Genomic DNA, 16,648 nt, shown 5'->3' with positions numbered 1-16,648 from the left:
TAGGCAAAGTAACAGAGGTGGGAACAGAAACAAGAGTGGTTTATGAGACATGGTTTTAGAGCTGTATTTGAAAACAATTCTTTGGTTTTGTATCTAGGTGATAAAGTTTATGGTTATGGTTTTCTTAATAATGGTTTTATTATATTGGATACAATTGATAATTTATCTAATCCTAGTAATGCTTTTGTTTGCCAAAATAATGTGTGTGTTGATTCTAATTTGTGGCATGCTAGACTAGGACATATTGGCTTAGATAGGATGAACAGGTTGGCAAGAGAAGGTCTCTTAGGCCAAGGTTCACTATCTGATTTGCCAACCTGTGAGTCATGTCTAGCAGGAAAAACAACAAGAAAACCATTTAAAAAGGCTTTGAGAGCCTCTCTTCCTTTAGAACTTATCCATTCAGATGTATGTTGACCTATGAATGTGCATACTAGAAAAGAACAGGCTTACTTCATCACATTCATAGATGACTATACACGATATGGTCACATTTATCTAATTTCTCATAAGTCAGAAGCTCTAGAATGTTGTAAGAAATTCATGAGCTTAGTTGAGAATCAGTATAAGAGGTTAAAACTCTTAGAACGGATAGAGGTAGAGAGTATCTCTCCGATATGTTCAAAGGGTTGTGTGATGAAAATGGGATATCTAGACAACTTACTATTCCAGGGACTCCACAGCAAAATGGAGTTGCTGAGAAGAGGAATAGAACCTTGCTAGACATGGTGAGATCCATGATGGCACAGGCAAATCTACCCATCTCTTATTGGGGAGATGCTTTGCTGACTACGGCCTATATCCTCAACAGAGTTCCAACCAAATCGGTTCCTTCCACACCATATGAGTTGTGGACCGGAAGGAAGCTAGATTTGAGTTACTTGCGCGCATGGGGATGTGCAGCATATGTTCACTCTACTCCTCACCAATATGGAAAGCTTGGACCCCGAGGAAGAAAGTGTATCTTTGTGAGATATTCTGATCCTTCAAAGGGCCATGTCTTCATTGGACTAGATGAGAGTGAGAGGAGAACAGAACTTGAGTATAGGGATGCAACATTCTTGGAGAATGATTTTCCATCTCTTTCAGGAGTTAACAAAGAATCATCGAAATTCTTTGAGATACAAGATAGTGGTCTTGTCACTCCAAGGATTCAGATTATGGATAATGAACCTGGGGTTCATCCAGAATATCCTAGTGGGAGTGGGAGTGCAGATGTGATAGCTACCTCAGAGGGTGAGCAATCTGACATGCACTTGCGCCGTAGTGGGCTCGGGCTAGTTCCTTGTCGACGTTTCGACATAGAGGATGAAGCCTACATAGTAACTCTTGAAGAGATCGACTGTGAGATGATTTCAGTCCATGAGCATGAACCGAAGAGCGTGCAAGAAGCTCTTGCGGGGTCAAGCTCAAAGGAATGGTTGAAAGCAATAAAAGAAGAGTTGGAGTTCATGAAATTTAATCATGTCTGGGACTTGATTGACTTACCGCCAGGCCGAAAGGCAATTGGGAACAAGTGGGTTCTCAAGATCAAAAGGAAGGCGGATGGATCTATTGAGATATTAAAGGCTCGTTTAGTGGCTAAGGGCTACACCCAACGAGAGGGTGTTGATTATGAGGAAACTTTTTCCTCTGTGGTTAGGTTTGCCTCGACCCGCCTCATACTAGCCATTGTTGCTCAGTTGGACTTGGAGCTTTATCGGATGGATGTAAAAACTGCTTTTCTTAATGGAGAACTTGAGGAAGAGATCTATATAGATCAACCTCAAGGCTTTGAAGCAAATGGACTTGAGCGCAAAGTGTGCAAGCTTAAGATGTCCATATATGGCTTAAAGCAAGCATCTAGACAGTGGAATGTGCGCTTCCACCAAGCTATGATGGAAAAATGGTTTTTCCATGCTTGAGGAAGACCACTGTGTTTACACCAAGAGATCTGATGTTAATTATGTCATTCTGACACTGTACGTAGATGACATACTAATGGCTAGCAATAGCAAGGAGCTATTGGAAACCATTAAGAAATGGTTGTCCTCCGTATTTGATATGAAGGACATGGGTGAAGCAAGCTATGTGCTTGGTGTCAAGATTGTCAGAAATAGGCAAAAGAGATTATTGAGTTTATCTCAAGAGACCTATATTGACAATGTCTTGACGAGATACCAGATGCACAACTGCAAACCAATTGATACTCCAGTGGAGAAGGGTTTGCATTTGAGCCTTGATATGGGTCCTAAGACTTCAGAGGAGAAAACCAAGATGGAAAGAGTTCCATATTCCAATGCAGTAGGTAGCCTTATGTACACTATGATGTGTACTAGGCCGAATATTTGTTATGCAGTGGGTTTGGTTAGTCAGTACCAATGAAACCCAGGCATAGAGCATTGGAAAGCAGTCAAGAGGATATTGAGATATCTTAGAGGAACGAGTAACTACATGTAGTGTTACTAAGGATTGGATTTGCGCTTAGTTGGCTATAGTGATGCTGACTGGGCTGGAGACATTGATGAGCGCAAATCAACCTCTGGATATGCTTTCTTGCTGAATGGCGGGGCCATTTTGTGGTGTAGCAAGAAGCAGACTTGTATATCCCTCTCGACCATGGAAGCAGAGTATGTGGCATGCTCAGCTGCGGTTCAACAGGGTTTTTTGGTTGAGGAGATTCCTTCGACATACTGGGATTGTAATGACATCCAAAGAGGCTGCCCTTGTCTACTGTGATAGTACGACAGCTCTTAGCTATGTCAAGGACCCCAAGTATCATGGGAAGACCAAACATATACAATTGAGATATCACTTTGTTAGAGACATTACATCAAGGAAGAAAGTTGTACTTAAGCACATATCTACTAGTCAGATGGTAGCTGACCCTCTTACCAAACCTAAAGCCAAGGATGTTTTTATTTCTCATGAAAAATCCTTGGGCTTGCGTAGACTATGACTTATTTTTGTACTGAGACTTTCTTATTATTAAGTAATATGAGTTCATTCCAGCATTTATTTTATTCACTTTCTGTGTGATTGTGTTTTTCTAGCATAAAACAAGATATGTCAATAGGCAAGAGAATGGCTCACTCACACGAGCATTCGCCTCTGGCGCCTTGGAGGCGAGCAGAGATGAGACGGATAGTGAATGACTTTGTGTAGGTCAATTCATAATCATGATGTAGCTTTGATTTGGAATCTAGATGAGTTTCTCTATTGTGAAGAGAATCGACATGAATGTTCCCACTATTCATGTTGCCTATAGGAGCTAGGGGCGAATACTTTATGTGGCGCTAGGGTGGTGACAATAAAGCAACTCGAGTTAGGCGCAAGAGGTTGCGACTAGACTAAGATCTGTATGGTGTTGAGATGGACATACGTTCTATTGTATATAGAATGCTCCACCATAGCACTTATATCATTCTATGTGTGCTTAGCGATCATTGGAAATGAGAGGATGGATCTCTGCTCCTCTTATTGTGTGAGTCTTGGACCTTATGGTCCATTAGTGTTCTTAGTGACTTTCGACGACATCATGAAACGAAGGATTGATGTGATTACTTTGGGGTGTTACCTATGGTCATGATAGATTCGAACTAAAGGGGCACTACCGGGAAAGGAGTCAATCCTAAGTGTAGTGATGGTCTGGGGCGAAAAGAAATGTTTGATTCAACTGCACCCTAAAAGTGATTGTTGGCGCCAACTGTATGTGTTACAATAGTGAACATTATAAGGACAAGAAGGTGATCTCTCAGAGGGATCAAGAAACCTTCAGTCTGGTGAGTTTGAATAAACCTAGGACAATGTGTTATACTAATGCTTAATTGATATGTTTCTTTGAGTGATGTGTCATTCTGGCCTTCTGGGAAGGTTTCTAGTTTGGGGCTCACGCGTACAGGTATATCACCGGTCGCACAACCCATTTTGCCAGTATGACTTGTGGATATTAGTGTCTGGGACATAGGCGGTCTATGTATCTGGGATACATAATGAAGAGATCAATATATATGTATATCTGGGATATACATGTGTGTCTGGGACACAAGAGGTCTATGTATCTGGGATACATAGCAGAGAGATTGAATATGTATATCTGAGATATACATGTGTGTCTGGGACACAAGAGGTCTATGTATCTGGGATACATAGCAGAGAGATTGAATGTGTATATCTGGGATATACATGTGTGTTTGGGACACATTGAAAGATTAACACTTGCCCTTGTGCAAGTGGGAGTTGTTGGAATTTATTAATATAATTAATAAATTAAATGCCCAAGGACAAATTTGGAAACTCACTATTAGGGCGGTTACAAAATAGGGTTATATATTTTGGTAACCACCACATAATTGAGTGTGTTTACATTACGTAAGTTTTCAAAGAAAAGGAGGCGGCTCCCATCTCTCTCCCTCTCTCCAAGAAACGCAGGAAGGAGAAACCTAGTGGAAGTTTCCTTCCTTTGCTTTAGATCACTCAGCCATCTTTTTTCCACACGGCATTTGGGTTGTGGAAATACTTCCTTTTCCTTATGATTGTGGAATCATCCCGGTAGAGATTTAGTGGTGGAACGAGAACGTTGATCCAGATTTACTTCCGCTGTGTATACTTCATATTTGGGAAAGCGAATCCAGGTAAGGATCTTTCCCTTGTCATCAATTATGGAATTGAAAATTAATGGAGTATTAACAACACATAGAAATACAATACATGGAAATGTTTGTATGTAAATATAATAAATGGAAATGTTTGTATGGAAATGATTTAATAGAGAAACTTAATCAAGCCAAAGCCAAATTAGGATATTGATGAAATGGAAGGATGAGATGGTATGGAAAGAATTCAAATGTAAAGAATGATGAATGGAAGGAATTCAAATGAGAGGAGTGATGAATGGAAAGAATTCAAATGAGAGGATTAAATGATATGGAAAGAATTCAAATGAGAGGAGTGATGAATGGAAAGAATTTAAATGAGAAGATGAAATGATATGGAAAGAATTCAAATTAGAGACAATTAGGAAAATGATGAAAAATCATCCTTATCACGCCTAATAATATATATAATATCAAACTTCTCCCAGTCTCAATGAAGCTGAAGTGAACAAAAGATCAGTAAGAAATTCATGGCTTCTAAGCAAGAAAACAATCAGAGAGTCACCCTGACAAAGACGGTATCTATTTACCCCAGATCTTTGCACCCTCCAGCACTGCTTAGTCTCTCAAATATAGATAGGCAATGTCCCAAACTTATGTACTTAGTCTTGTTCTACAGCCCATCTCGTACTCGTCAACAAACATCAATTCAGTCACTGTTCCAGGCCTTGAAATTGGGATTGGAAGAGACTTTGTCAGTCTGGCTCCCAGCTGCTGGGAGGCTTATCCTTAACCAAACTGATGGAAAGCTTGATCTCTTGTGTAACAATGCTGGTGCAGTTCTAGTTGAGGCATTCACAGAGGTGAAGATCTCAGAGCTTGGAGATCTTTCACAGTACAATGGGTTTTATGAGAATCTGGTTTTTAAGCCAGTTTTCAATGGGGATATTTCTGAGATGCCTCTGGTTGCTGCTCAGGTGAGAAAGCATGAGATTAAGTGTAAATTTATGCAACTGTTCTTGAACTTGATAGAAGTAGAGTAATCAAACACTAAAAATTTATCCTCTCTGATCTTGAAATGGGTTATATGTAGGTTACAAGGTTTGGTTGTGGAGGGTATGCAGTGGGCGTGGGTTTTAGCCATACTTTATTTGATGGACGAGCAATCTTCAATTTCCTAAATGCATGGGCAACTAAAACTGCCATGAGGAGAGCAGATGAAGGATCAGAGTTTCATGATGCAGTACATGAAAGAGGTCCCTTGTTGGTTGGTTATTGTCGAGCCAAAAACCAGGTTGCTAGGTTGACTAACAACCCAAATCTGGTGACAAGCGTTGCAGCCTTCAATCATCTGCATCTATTGATTAAACAAGCAGCTTCTGAGCCAATGCTTGGAGGGTGCAACTTTGCTGAGATTGGGGGCTCAAACCAGGAGTCTTATACTCTGAGTACCTTTCATGTAGCAAGTTCAATGGTGGAGAGCCTTAAGAGGAGGATTAGCAACCATGCATGTTCATCTTTTGAGGTGATTGCAGCCCATCTTTGGAAGGTAAAACCTTTTTTGCACCAGGATAGAAGTATCTACAAGTTTGAACAAAGCTAAATTCGTATGCTAAAAGTAAAGCTCATGCTTACACATACATCAGATTGTCAAATCCATGTTGAAACATCAATAAGTGGCACTGGCACATTTGATGTGCTAATTCGTTTTTAATGATTGTTCATGCACATAATAGGGTATAGATTACCTCTTTCCATGTCTAACGTAAACATATAAACCTTAAACTAGTGATTGAATGTAACCTCTATCTTCATGAAACTACTTGGGTTTCCAATTTCCAGTTTATAAAGGTGTTGTCATTTTCAGAATCAGTAATAGGTTGACAGAATTTTTTTTATTAATTTTTTTTTTGGTGCAAAGGGGGTTTATTAAGCCGGGGGATTAGGATATTAATATGCATCAGCAAGAGTCGAACCAACGACCTCTTTACTAAGAGGTGTTGGTTTCACCACTAGAACAGCTCTGCGTTGGCGGTTGACAGATTTTTTACTACAGCAATTTCTACTTTAGGATTTGTTAGATTAGATGTGTGATTTTTGCCCCCGTGATCTGAGTGGAATGAAGAAATCTCGCCAAATTAAATTCTCAAGTCTGGAACATTTTTTTGTCGTGCTCCCCTGACGTTTTTTTCTTTGAAGCCCATGTCTAAAACTCACAAAATAATTCATGAATAGACTCCATGGGCCCACACAATATGTGTGGTAACTGATAATTAAAAAGCATCAGGGGCAGAAGGTGATCCAGCTGACTCTGTTCTCCACATGCGTTGGTTGGTTTGAGAGGGACCGTTTAGGTAAAGGCTACCAAAGTGAACCATGTAGAATATCCTGGTCAATGATATCAAACCCAGTAGGTGGCCCCCACTATCCTCTTTCTGTTGGGGAATGAACTTACAAGTTTACAACTGACAGACATCTTTGTTATTGTTTCACATGTTTTGCTTCCTTGAATTCAGGCTAGAACTAAGGCGTTCGGACTGAGCAAGGAAAGGATGGCGTGCCTGCAATTTGCGGTAGATGCAAGGAACAAGATGGTACCACCACTACCCAAAGGTTTCACCGGAAATGCTTACGTGCTAGCTTCTGTATGTTGTACAGCAGGTGAACTAGAGGAAGCAAGCTATGATGGCATCGTTGAAAAGATTAAGGAAGCAAAGAGTACTGTAAGCAACGATTATGTTAATGCTTATATTATGGCTCTAGAAGCACCACAGGTTACTCTCCCTCCACTCAAGGAGCTAACCATGATTTCTGATTGGACGAGGACACCTTTCAACAAGGTAGATTTTGGGCATGGAGAAGCAGCTTATGCATCTCCATTGGTCCCTCCCCTTCCTGAAGTCGCATACTTCATGCAGAATCCACATGAAAAAAGGGGGATTGATTTGAGGATCGGCTTGCTACCTCAATACCTGCAAGCTTTCTCTCACTACTTCCTCACCAAACCACAATAAGATCAATGGTCCAACCAGTTTCTCCTTGTTGTTTGACATACAACTCCCTTACCATCCCTTTTTTCCCCCCTTTCTCTTCTCTTTTTTAATCTCTACAAGGAAGAAGAAAACTCGCATTCAGCAATTTCAAGTAATGAAGCAACAAAGAATCCGCAATCAATTGTATGCTAAGTGAAATTCATTGAAGCATGACTACAAAGAATTTAGATTGAAGCATTGGCAACTTTATAGATATTAACTTTGTACATGGTTTATGATGGATGAAAATCATCGAACTTTGGATGGGCGAGGGGTTCACATGCCAATGTTCCATGTCAAGAAAGAGAACAGGGGACATGGACAGAAAAGAAGAACTAGAAAAATAAAACCCATTTGAAACTAACAGAATTTATCAACATACAGAAATACATAATAGAGAACACTATGATGATGATACAAACTCCCCAAGGGATGAGTCTATGTAGTTGTGAGTCTTGCGACCCATTCTTGCTAAAAGGAGTAGTTCTTCAAGTTTCACATACATGTTCTAACAGGGTAAAAGTCACATCCTATGTCTCCATCCAATAACTTGGCTTCCTGTTGTTCCTGCAAAGCAGTAACTCAATCATGTCATTGATTCAAGTCATCAGGAGAAATTGAAAGCAACAAAAATAGATTGTGATACCCATTAAACCCGTAAACAAAAAGGAGACAACCGTTCACCCCAAAAATGAAACAGAGATAACTTCAAAATGAAATCTCAGAAAAACAAATGATCACATGTTAATATGTCCATATTCTATTAAAAAAAATAATAGACACAAGAAGTATGAAAGGACATATTAAAAAATAAAAATAATAGACACAAGAAGTATGAAATCTATTTTTATAGGAGAGGAATAATTAGGTTTTAAACAAAATGTACTTGAACAAACTAAAAAGAGGTTGGATGGCTTTTAGCTTGTGTACCCAAAAAGATACCTATATCTCTACAGTTTATGCTACAAGGTACCTGCACTGAAACCAGTGAATCAGATAACATTAAGATCCAGAGTTCTAGAATTAAAAGAACTCTGTATGGCATTAATTCCAGGTATGAGAATGAAACCAGGGCAGATAGTACAACACAGCATGAGACCTTGCCAACATAGTAAAACAGGCGCTGGAACAATCAGAGGATAAGTTGTAACTATTGCTATTTAGTAGATAATAGCCCAAACAGTTGGGTTAAGACTTAAGAGCCTTAGACAATAGTGAGGGTGAGGTTAGATACTGCACAATCTAACAACATAAGGCAGATGTTGCAGACTTGCTGTAAGGAGGTGGTAGCCATTAGGCATTTCCTGCATCGGGGACAACCTTCAAATCATATTCACTGTCCACAAAGAATTCAGAAGCAAACTAACTAGTATATAGCCAACATCTGCACAAAAGAGCATATGAGAATCTGTTTTAAGACTCCATTCCTTACCACATACAAATTCAGCTGATTTGAGTTGCATTGATGTGTTCTACCCAAAGAATACCTGCTTTGTGGATGAAGTGGTCTATTATTATGCTAAACGCTGAAGAGTCACCACAAAAGAAACAGAAGCAGAGTTTCTCAAAGAAATTCAGCAAATGAATCACCTGAAGAGAGTTCTAGCCCTTATAATGCTTGAAATCTGGTAAAACTTCCATTGAGTAAGAAGCCACTCTCTGCTTGATCTCAAATGCTCTATCAACATAACCGGATCTGTCAACCAGGGTTTTATATACTATGCATCCTTCCCGCTATAACCTTTTTCCTTTTTCTCGTTAACATGGGTCATGGGTGTCCAGGCCTTTGGTCTGACTATTCCCACTGGTCCTTATTGACCCCCACAACCACATGGTACTGGTCACACCGCGGTTGAATGAGAACCATTCAACTTTCACCGAAAGCAATGAAGCGAACTAATCCCTCATGTGGGTGGCCTGCCCATTCCCACAGGTCCATATTGACCCCCACAACTGCATGGTACTGGTCATACCGCGGTTGAATGAGAACCATTCAACTTTCACCGAAAGCAATGAAGCGAACTAATCCCTCATGTGGGTGGCCTGCCCATTCCCACAGGTCCATATTGACCCCCACAACTGCATGGTACTGGTCATACCGCGGTTGAATGAGAACCATTCAACTTTCACTGAAAGCAGCGAAAGGGACTAAACACCCCCACGTGGGTGGCCCCAAGGGTATGAGAAGCCGAACTCAGGACCTTACGCTTACTTAGTGATCGACCCTTACCTCTTAATCAATCATATGTTATGACTGCTTACTGTGCAAATTCCTCTAGAAAACTCCTTGTAGCTCTCTTAACTGATTCCTCTCCTGTGTTTGTTTTCTTTTCCTATCATATTATTGAATCCAAATAGGTATATATTAAGTCAGTTTTGTGCATCAAAAAGACATAAGACAACCCCTATTCATAACAGAATGAAATAGTTGAAAATGCTAAATCATAGTGATTTTTAGATAAACCCCATTCATTCTTATCCTTCCCACTACTTAGATTGTAGGGCATAAACCTGTGCATTCTCTTAAATAATTCTCTTCCCCTTCTAACGCAGGAACTAAATAAAGTATACAACAGGAATAACTGGACTAAATAAAGTATACCAGACGAATAACTTCCTCTTGTCCACCCCCAATCAATAAAATAAAAAGATAAATTGAATTGTTTCTTGTACAGTTCAACACCTTGTTGGCTAATCTTCTAGCAAATTGACTTGTTCAAGTCAGATTGGACGCTAGTTGATGCGTAGGATTTTTGTTGCACTTTCATAACTACCCGTTCTTAGCTTTTTTTTATAATTTCATTTTTTCTCTGAAGTTCCTAGTATTATGACTAAAAGATGTTAGCTCCTAACTGTGCTAAAACCCTGGTGTAACTAATGCAGGCCCAGTTTAAATATAGGTTTTGAAATGGTCTAAAATATAATGAGCAAATTTGTTTTTTTTCTCCTTTCTGGAGGGCAGGGGTGCATGGCAATTATTAATTTTAGTGGACTGTTGTTAGTGATAGCTGGTAGGATGTACTGTATAATTTTCCCAAATGTCAAAGTCGCCTCTCCAAGAAGCAGAGCATCATAACTTCATAACCACTTTCCGTCAAAAAAGAAAAAAAGGGGGGGAGGGGGGAAGAGAAGCATCATAACCATTGCGCAAACTACTGCATAGTTAGCTTAAAAATGTTTTGGTTTTTCTACTTATAGTTAGCAAGTGCACCTAATCAACAATGTATGTACAGAGTGGGCACGGAAGGATGCCATTTATAATTGTAGGAGATGAGGTTAGGTAACAGTAGGAGCACCACTTATTAATCTCTTACTGTTCGTTTATCAGAAATCCTAGTAAGTCACCCACCCACATGGTGGATGGTTGGCAACTCACTAGTTCATGGAATACCTCAACTAACCATTAAACCTGTGAACTGCAACTGGTTGATTGGTAATGCAGCTTTGAATAGGAAAGAAGACTTCCACCAGCAGCCAAAAGTTGGAAGAAATTAAAACTTGGAATTGAACCCCACAAAGGGTAGTGGTGGCAAACCATTTGACTTGATCATATGTAAAAAACAAACGCCAAAGAAACACAAAAGAGAAACAAAATAAAGCAATAATGGCATACAGATTTTAACATGGTTTACACACAATTCAATGTGCTATGCATTGGAAAAACTGAAGATGATCCGCAATGTAATACAAGAAGATTATTGTGGACATCCCTCAAGAACACCAAAAATACAGCAATTACTCTTACTCCAAATTTGTAACTTGAAAATCCTGAATTTCTTTAATTTTAATTGAGAAAATCCTCAAATCTTGTTTCACTTTTTCACACAACAAGGCAGGTAGAAAACATATATTTTCTGGGCTTGCTGGACTCTGCTACCATCATCCATTGCATAGATCCAAAAAATCCCAATTAAACAATTTTCAAGCCCAAAATATGTTGGGTTATTTTTTCATCCCACCATAAAGCTCCCAATGTTACCCTCATACTGTACTTCATGTTAATACCACTGACAGCTCCTACGAATTACAAAAGTTCTAGAGTGGCATGTTATTAAGAAGCTCAAAGATTCAAACTGCTAGTGCTTTCAGCCAGTTGTTCATATAAAAAGGTAACAAACTTAATCCAGATGTCCACTACATGAGGTAGCTATGATGCACTAGGACACAGTTTTCGTTGGATGGGCAACTTCAGGAGGAGAATAAACAAAAGAAAAGGATAAATTTTCACTTCCCATAGGATATCTTGCATTGACCAAGAACCTCAAAACTGGATTAATCCCTAGTTTCCTAGTGGCTTGGGGAGTGAAAAACCGTAAAATAGAATGATAAGATTAATAAATGACATGTTAATGCAACTTGCTGAAAATACTAGAAAAAATGTTACCAATAACACATTCCATTACATGCATTTAAGTCAAACTAAAGAAGATGATAAAATTACTTCAATATGTGTAATATAAGATCAATTATTGCTAAAATATACACAGGAAACGTAAAATATTAAGAAATATAATCAAGTGAAAACACAGATCAAGCTATACAGACGGGGAATTGACCTGTTTAATCATTGCAGCCATTAGGTCTTCTAAAGAGCCACAACTATCAGACATGTATCCTCCCTGTGGCTTAGTTTGCTCCATTGAGTACTCTTCCTTCAACCTTGATGATGCATCACTATTTGACTTCTCAATCATGTTATGCTGCATTAAATAAGCACCACTGTTTGACTGGGCTAGCAGAGGAGCATCACTTCGGATGCAGACTGGATTGTTATTGCTCAAACTCTGGGTTAATTGATTTACAACACCATGGGAAGGAAGAGAAGAGTTTATAGAACTAAAAAGAAGGTTTGAGTTTTGGGTGTAATCCTGTTTATGATCTTCCCATCTTTGCTTTGGAATATTCAAACTCTGGTCTAAGTTATTGCTCAAGCCTCCAAAGTTCGAAAAGTTTGGACTATCATGCTGAACATTGTTACCAAGCAAGATGCTTGCTTGAATATCTCTTCTTGAATCCTGCAAAGGTGCTGATATTCCTCCGCTTGTGGAAGAGATATCAAGCGTGTTGTTCCCAATGTGCGAGCCCATTGGAGAAATATTGTCCATCAAGTTACTAGAAGCCAAATTAGCATGATTAAAAGGAGTGTTCAATGGCAAGGAATTTGACGTAAATCCGTTTAATGGCACAGCACTCTGCCAGTTGTCATTACATCTATTCTGATCAGGTACATGTGAAGATACACCACTGCCAATGTCAAAAGATTCTGGATTCCGAGGAGCCATACTAACGGAAGGTTGATTTCCCAATCCTCTACTATGTGTCTGTTGTGGGTGTCCTTGTAGTATCAAAGGATTATTTGGGACAGTGAGAAAAGAGTTGCTTGAACTACCAATAGTGACTGCTGTTTCTGGGAAGCCACCAGCTACATGAAAAACATTTTGTTCATTGCGACCAGAGAATTCTCCAATTCGGGAAATGCATTTGTTCTGTTGTAGTTGATCAAGTTCCAATGATGTTGGCATCCCTTGAAGTAAATTTCCATTTCGATTTCCAGATAATACAGCAGGCCGGAGCTTCCCGAGATCATTCAGGGAGTTGCTAGAGTTTTGGCGACCAAGTTGAATCACTCCAGATGGAGGAAGGCCACGAATACCCAAACCAGCAGGAGTGTTCAAGCGACCAAGCATTCCAGCAGGTGGGAGAGATGTAAGAGCAGCATTTGGGAGCTGACCTGATCCATTTAAGCTGTGAAAATCACCAAAGCCATCCAGTGAACCCATTCGCAAATATGAGGGATCTTTACCACCTAAAGCAGCAACCATATTAGCTTGCTGACTTGCCACACAACTGATCCTTTTAAGGTAAAGTCTGTATTTCTGCAACAATATATCAAGGAGTAACGACTCAACCAGATAAACATGAAAAGGCCATAGAGTAGAGGTGAGCAAGGAAACATAAGGTCTTATACCTGAAGGTGGCTTGCCACATTCTCTCTAGTTAGCCTTTCTACATTCATCAGGTCTAGAATCCTCTTAGGTACAGCCTCTGCATTGGAAAAAAAAATTTTTGGGGCGGGGGGAGTTAACACATAAGCAGATCCATACATAAAGAAGAACGTATAGATGACTGAGCAGAAAAGGACTCACTGTCAATTCCCAATTGATTAACGGCTGCTACAAACTTGCGGTGCAGTTCAACAGACCATACAACTCGAGGTTTCTTCTGAGCTGCTGTGTCTGGGTCCTCACTTTCATGCCCACTCTCCTCATAGTCCTCATCCTCATCTTCATTCTGGTCCTTCCTTTTCCTGTTTTGTTTAGCATTCTTGTCTGCATTACCTCCGCCAGGGCTCAATTCTCCAGCTTCACCAGATCCCTGATTCTTGTCTGGATTATTGGAATTATTTTGGTCCTTGGAATCAATCTTCTTTCTCCTCAGTACATGCTGCCATATATTCTTAAGCTCCTCAATTCGAACAGGTTTTAGCAAATAGTCAACTGCCCCATGGGTAATCCCCTTCATCACGACTTTGGTGTCACTATTTGCTGATAACACTACAGTTTCAGAAGAGCGGAACAAAGGAGTCAAAATTTGTTTGGGTAGTTATACTTCGCGTCAAATGATGCATTCTTAGCACCCAAAGAAACATTAGCATTATAAATTGTTCAAATTGAATTTTACACGAATTAAATGAAAATATAAATAAACTAAATTCCTGAATATTTTCCTTCTGGTCCTGAAATACTCCAAAATTCCCGTAAGTGAAGGAAGCAAACTACCATGAAGAAAACCCCTTTGCTGTTGAAGATACAATTAATACCAAAGCACAAAATTAATCTTCTTCCCACCTCCAAATCCCAGAGCAAAATCAACACTTTTCTGTACCCAAATTAAAAACCTGATGAGCCAGGGTTTTTGGCTTACTTATGACAGGTAAGTCCATCTCAAGACCAACAAGCTCGAGAAGCTTGAAACCGTCCATGTCAGGCATATGAACATCACTGATAACCAGGTCGAACTTGCTTTTATTCTCTCTCAGCATCTGGAGCGCCGTGGCTGCTTGGCTTGTCGTTGTAACTGCAAAATTCATAAAAACCAAGTTGAAAAGAACCAACTCTAGATAGCTAACAAAGAAAACACTTACAGCAACAAGCATCAAACCTAACGTTATCAAATAATCGAAAACTTCATATGAAGTGACAGGAGAAATGATCCTCCATATCCAAGAACGAAAGACAGAGGTCTTCCGAAGAAACCATTTAAAGAACTTAAAAAAGAAATCAAATCTGGCCCAAAAAAAGAAAAAGAAATAGAAACAAAAAAAGATTATCTCCTCTATCACAATTCAGAAACAAAAACTGAAGGAAGCGGAAACAAACCATGATACTGGCATCGACGCAGCAGATTTTCAAGCAACTTGAGGCATGTGGGATCGTCGTCAACCGCAAGAACACGCATACCCACAGGGAACCGATCTTTGGGTTCATCGTTCCCAGCACTTACAGGCCTTTCCTCGACTGTCATTCTTTGAGTGATGAACTTCACACTCAAAACAACAAAACCGAAAAAGCTTTCAACTCGGAAAAGAAGAAGAACCCAACCACTCTTTTCTCAGTCACTGCAGCAACCCCATCGAGCATAACACAACCCACAGCGAAAAGCAGCGACAGAGAGACAGGAGAATTAGAATAGAGTCTAATCAAGTTGATAATTAAGCCATTGACAGCAAGGAATGTCTCCAGTGAAAGAGAGAGAAAAAGAAAAGAAGGAACGAGCACAACCACCACGGCCCCCCTACAGAACCAGAAACCAAGAACAAAAGAAGAAAGTTTATTACAAATTCCAATTTCTCTCTCTTTCCTTCCCTTTTTCTTTCAAAGAAACACGAGAGAAGAGACGCGAAGCAGAAAAAACCAACTCAGGAAGTAGTTAAATATGGTAACAGAAGAGAGAGCTTTTTGAGAGAATATTAATTTCAGATCATCATGAGATATTCCTATTTTTAAGCCATTAATTCACAATTTATTTGATTTAATTAACTGATAAATGAAGGCATCAAGCATATATCATATGGCCATACAGCTCTTCCAGTCCTTTTCCTGTGGGTCCCTTTGAACTGCCTCTGCAATTCTGACCTCCTGAAAATGACATTTTCTAAAATTTTTTAATCTTTTTCTCCTTTGGAAATTTTACCTGAAAATATACATATGATATGACATTATGACCTCGAGAGAAAGAAATCAAGATTGTCAAATGTTCACACGGAGAGTTACGTGGACCCACCATCTTTCTTCATCACCACCGTCCATTCTTGGATACCCTTGAAATGGAATCATCTAAAATTGGCTACTTATGATTAGATTTGTAATGACAGAGTTAAGCCAAAATCTATAGTCAATCATGTAATATATTTTGGGTTTAATTACAAATGATTTTGTAATATTTCGCCCTTGGTTTTTAAGGAATCTATTTGTAGGATCCAGTAAGTAAGACAAAAGGCAAGGGTAAAAAAGGAATAACATATAAGTATGGAAATTTGGTGTATCATAAATTATATTAATAACTTTCCCCCCCCCCCCCCCATTAATTATTTTGCCACGTTTTGATAATTCAATGGATCTGTATGTATGCTGTACACCGTCCGACCATATCTGGGGCCCACAACTGAGGTTCTCCAGGTCCGGAAAGAAATGCAGCTTTGAAATTTGACATAGAGGGTCATGACGAGTAGGAGTTTGCCACATGTAAGGAGGTGACAAAATGGGAATATTCGTTTCGGGCGATATCGATATTTGGGAGGTACATGTTTTGATACGTATCGGGTGGTATTTTTGGCTTTTGGTGTTGAATGGGGTCCACAGGTCAGAGAGCTCTGTGGTCGAGGGTGGTGGTGCATCGAACATACACGCGTGCGCGTGCTCCGTTTCTCATGGACCGTGCGATTTTTTAATGGTTTTTTTTCTTCTGAAAAAGAGAAAATGGGGAAATTTCGAAATTCTCTTTTTACCTTTTAAGGTCTTTTTGTTTGTTTTTGTATTTTAC

General features: G+C 39.5%; 2 protein-coding genes across 2 annotated transcripts; one reads left to right on the top strand and one right to left on the bottom strand.

Moving 5' to 3' along the window:
* Positions 1-5,104: 5,104 nt before the first annotated feature.
* Positions 5,105-7,588, top strand: BAT1 (HXXXD-type acyl-transferase family protein). Its single transcript, XM_089143569.1, has 3 exons — positions 5,105-5,551; positions 5,668-6,123; positions 7,091-7,588. The coding sequence occupies exons 1-3, from the start codon at positions 5,105-5,107 to the stop codon at positions 7,586-7,588; spliced, it is 1,401 nt and encodes a 466-aa protein (XP_088999695.1).
* A 60-nt stretch (positions 7,589-7,648) lies between these two features.
* On the bottom strand, positions 7,649-15,528 carry LOC149025359 (two-component response regulator ORR22-like). Its single transcript, XM_089145582.1, has 6 exons — positions 14,986-15,528; positions 14,531-14,683; positions 13,753-14,160; positions 13,575-13,651; positions 12,163-13,482; positions 7,649-8,173 (listed from the first exon to the last, which is right to left on the bottom strand). Exons 1-6 carry the CDS (start codon positions 15,128-15,130, stop codon positions 8,102-8,104), a joined length of 2,175 nt encoding a protein of 724 aa, XP_089001708.1. The 5' UTR covers positions 15,131-15,528; the 3' UTR covers positions 7,649-8,101.
* Positions 15,529-16,648: the final 1,120 nt, after the last annotated feature.

This window comes from Hakea prostrata, chromosome 2, assembly GCF_041222555.1.
Source record: "Hakea prostrata isolate BN-2017 chromosome 2, UWA_Hpros_2, whole genome shotgun sequence".
Taxonomy (NCBI): Eukaryota; Viridiplantae; Streptophyta; class Magnoliopsida; order Proteales; family Proteaceae; genus Hakea; species Hakea prostrata.
This window is presented reverse-complemented; position numbering and strand designations above follow the sequence as displayed.

What these genes read in the sequence shown, in the direction of transcription:
- LOC149025359 (XM_089145582.1), bottom strand. Translation starts at nt 15,130, where the DNA reads ATGACAGTCGAGGAAAGGCCTGTAAGTGCTGGGAACGATGAACCCAAA. An exon ending in GCGTCGATGCCAGTATCATG is followed by an intron (nt 14,684 to 14,985) that starts GTTTGTTTCCGC and finishes TGAATTTTGCAG; the next exon opens with TTACAACGACAAGCCAAGCA. An exon ending in GATGGACTTACCTGTCATAA is followed by an intron (nt 14,161 to 14,530) that starts GTAAGCCAAAAA and finishes CTGAAACTGTAG; the next exon opens with TGTTATCAGCAAATAGTGAC.
- BAT1 (XM_089143569.1), top strand. Translation starts at nt 5,105, where the DNA reads ATGGCTTCTAAGCAAGAAAACAATCAGAGAGTCACCCTGACAAAGACG. An exon ending in TGCCTCTGGTTGCTGCTCAG is followed by an intron (nt 5,552 to 5,667) that starts GTGAGAAAGCAT and finishes GGTTATATGTAG; the next exon opens with GTTACAAGGTTTGGTTGTGG. An exon ending in TTGCAGCCCATCTTTGGAAG is followed by an intron (nt 6,124 to 7,090) that starts GTAAAACCTTTT and finishes CCTTGAATTCAG; the next exon opens with GCTAGAACTAAGGCGTTCGG.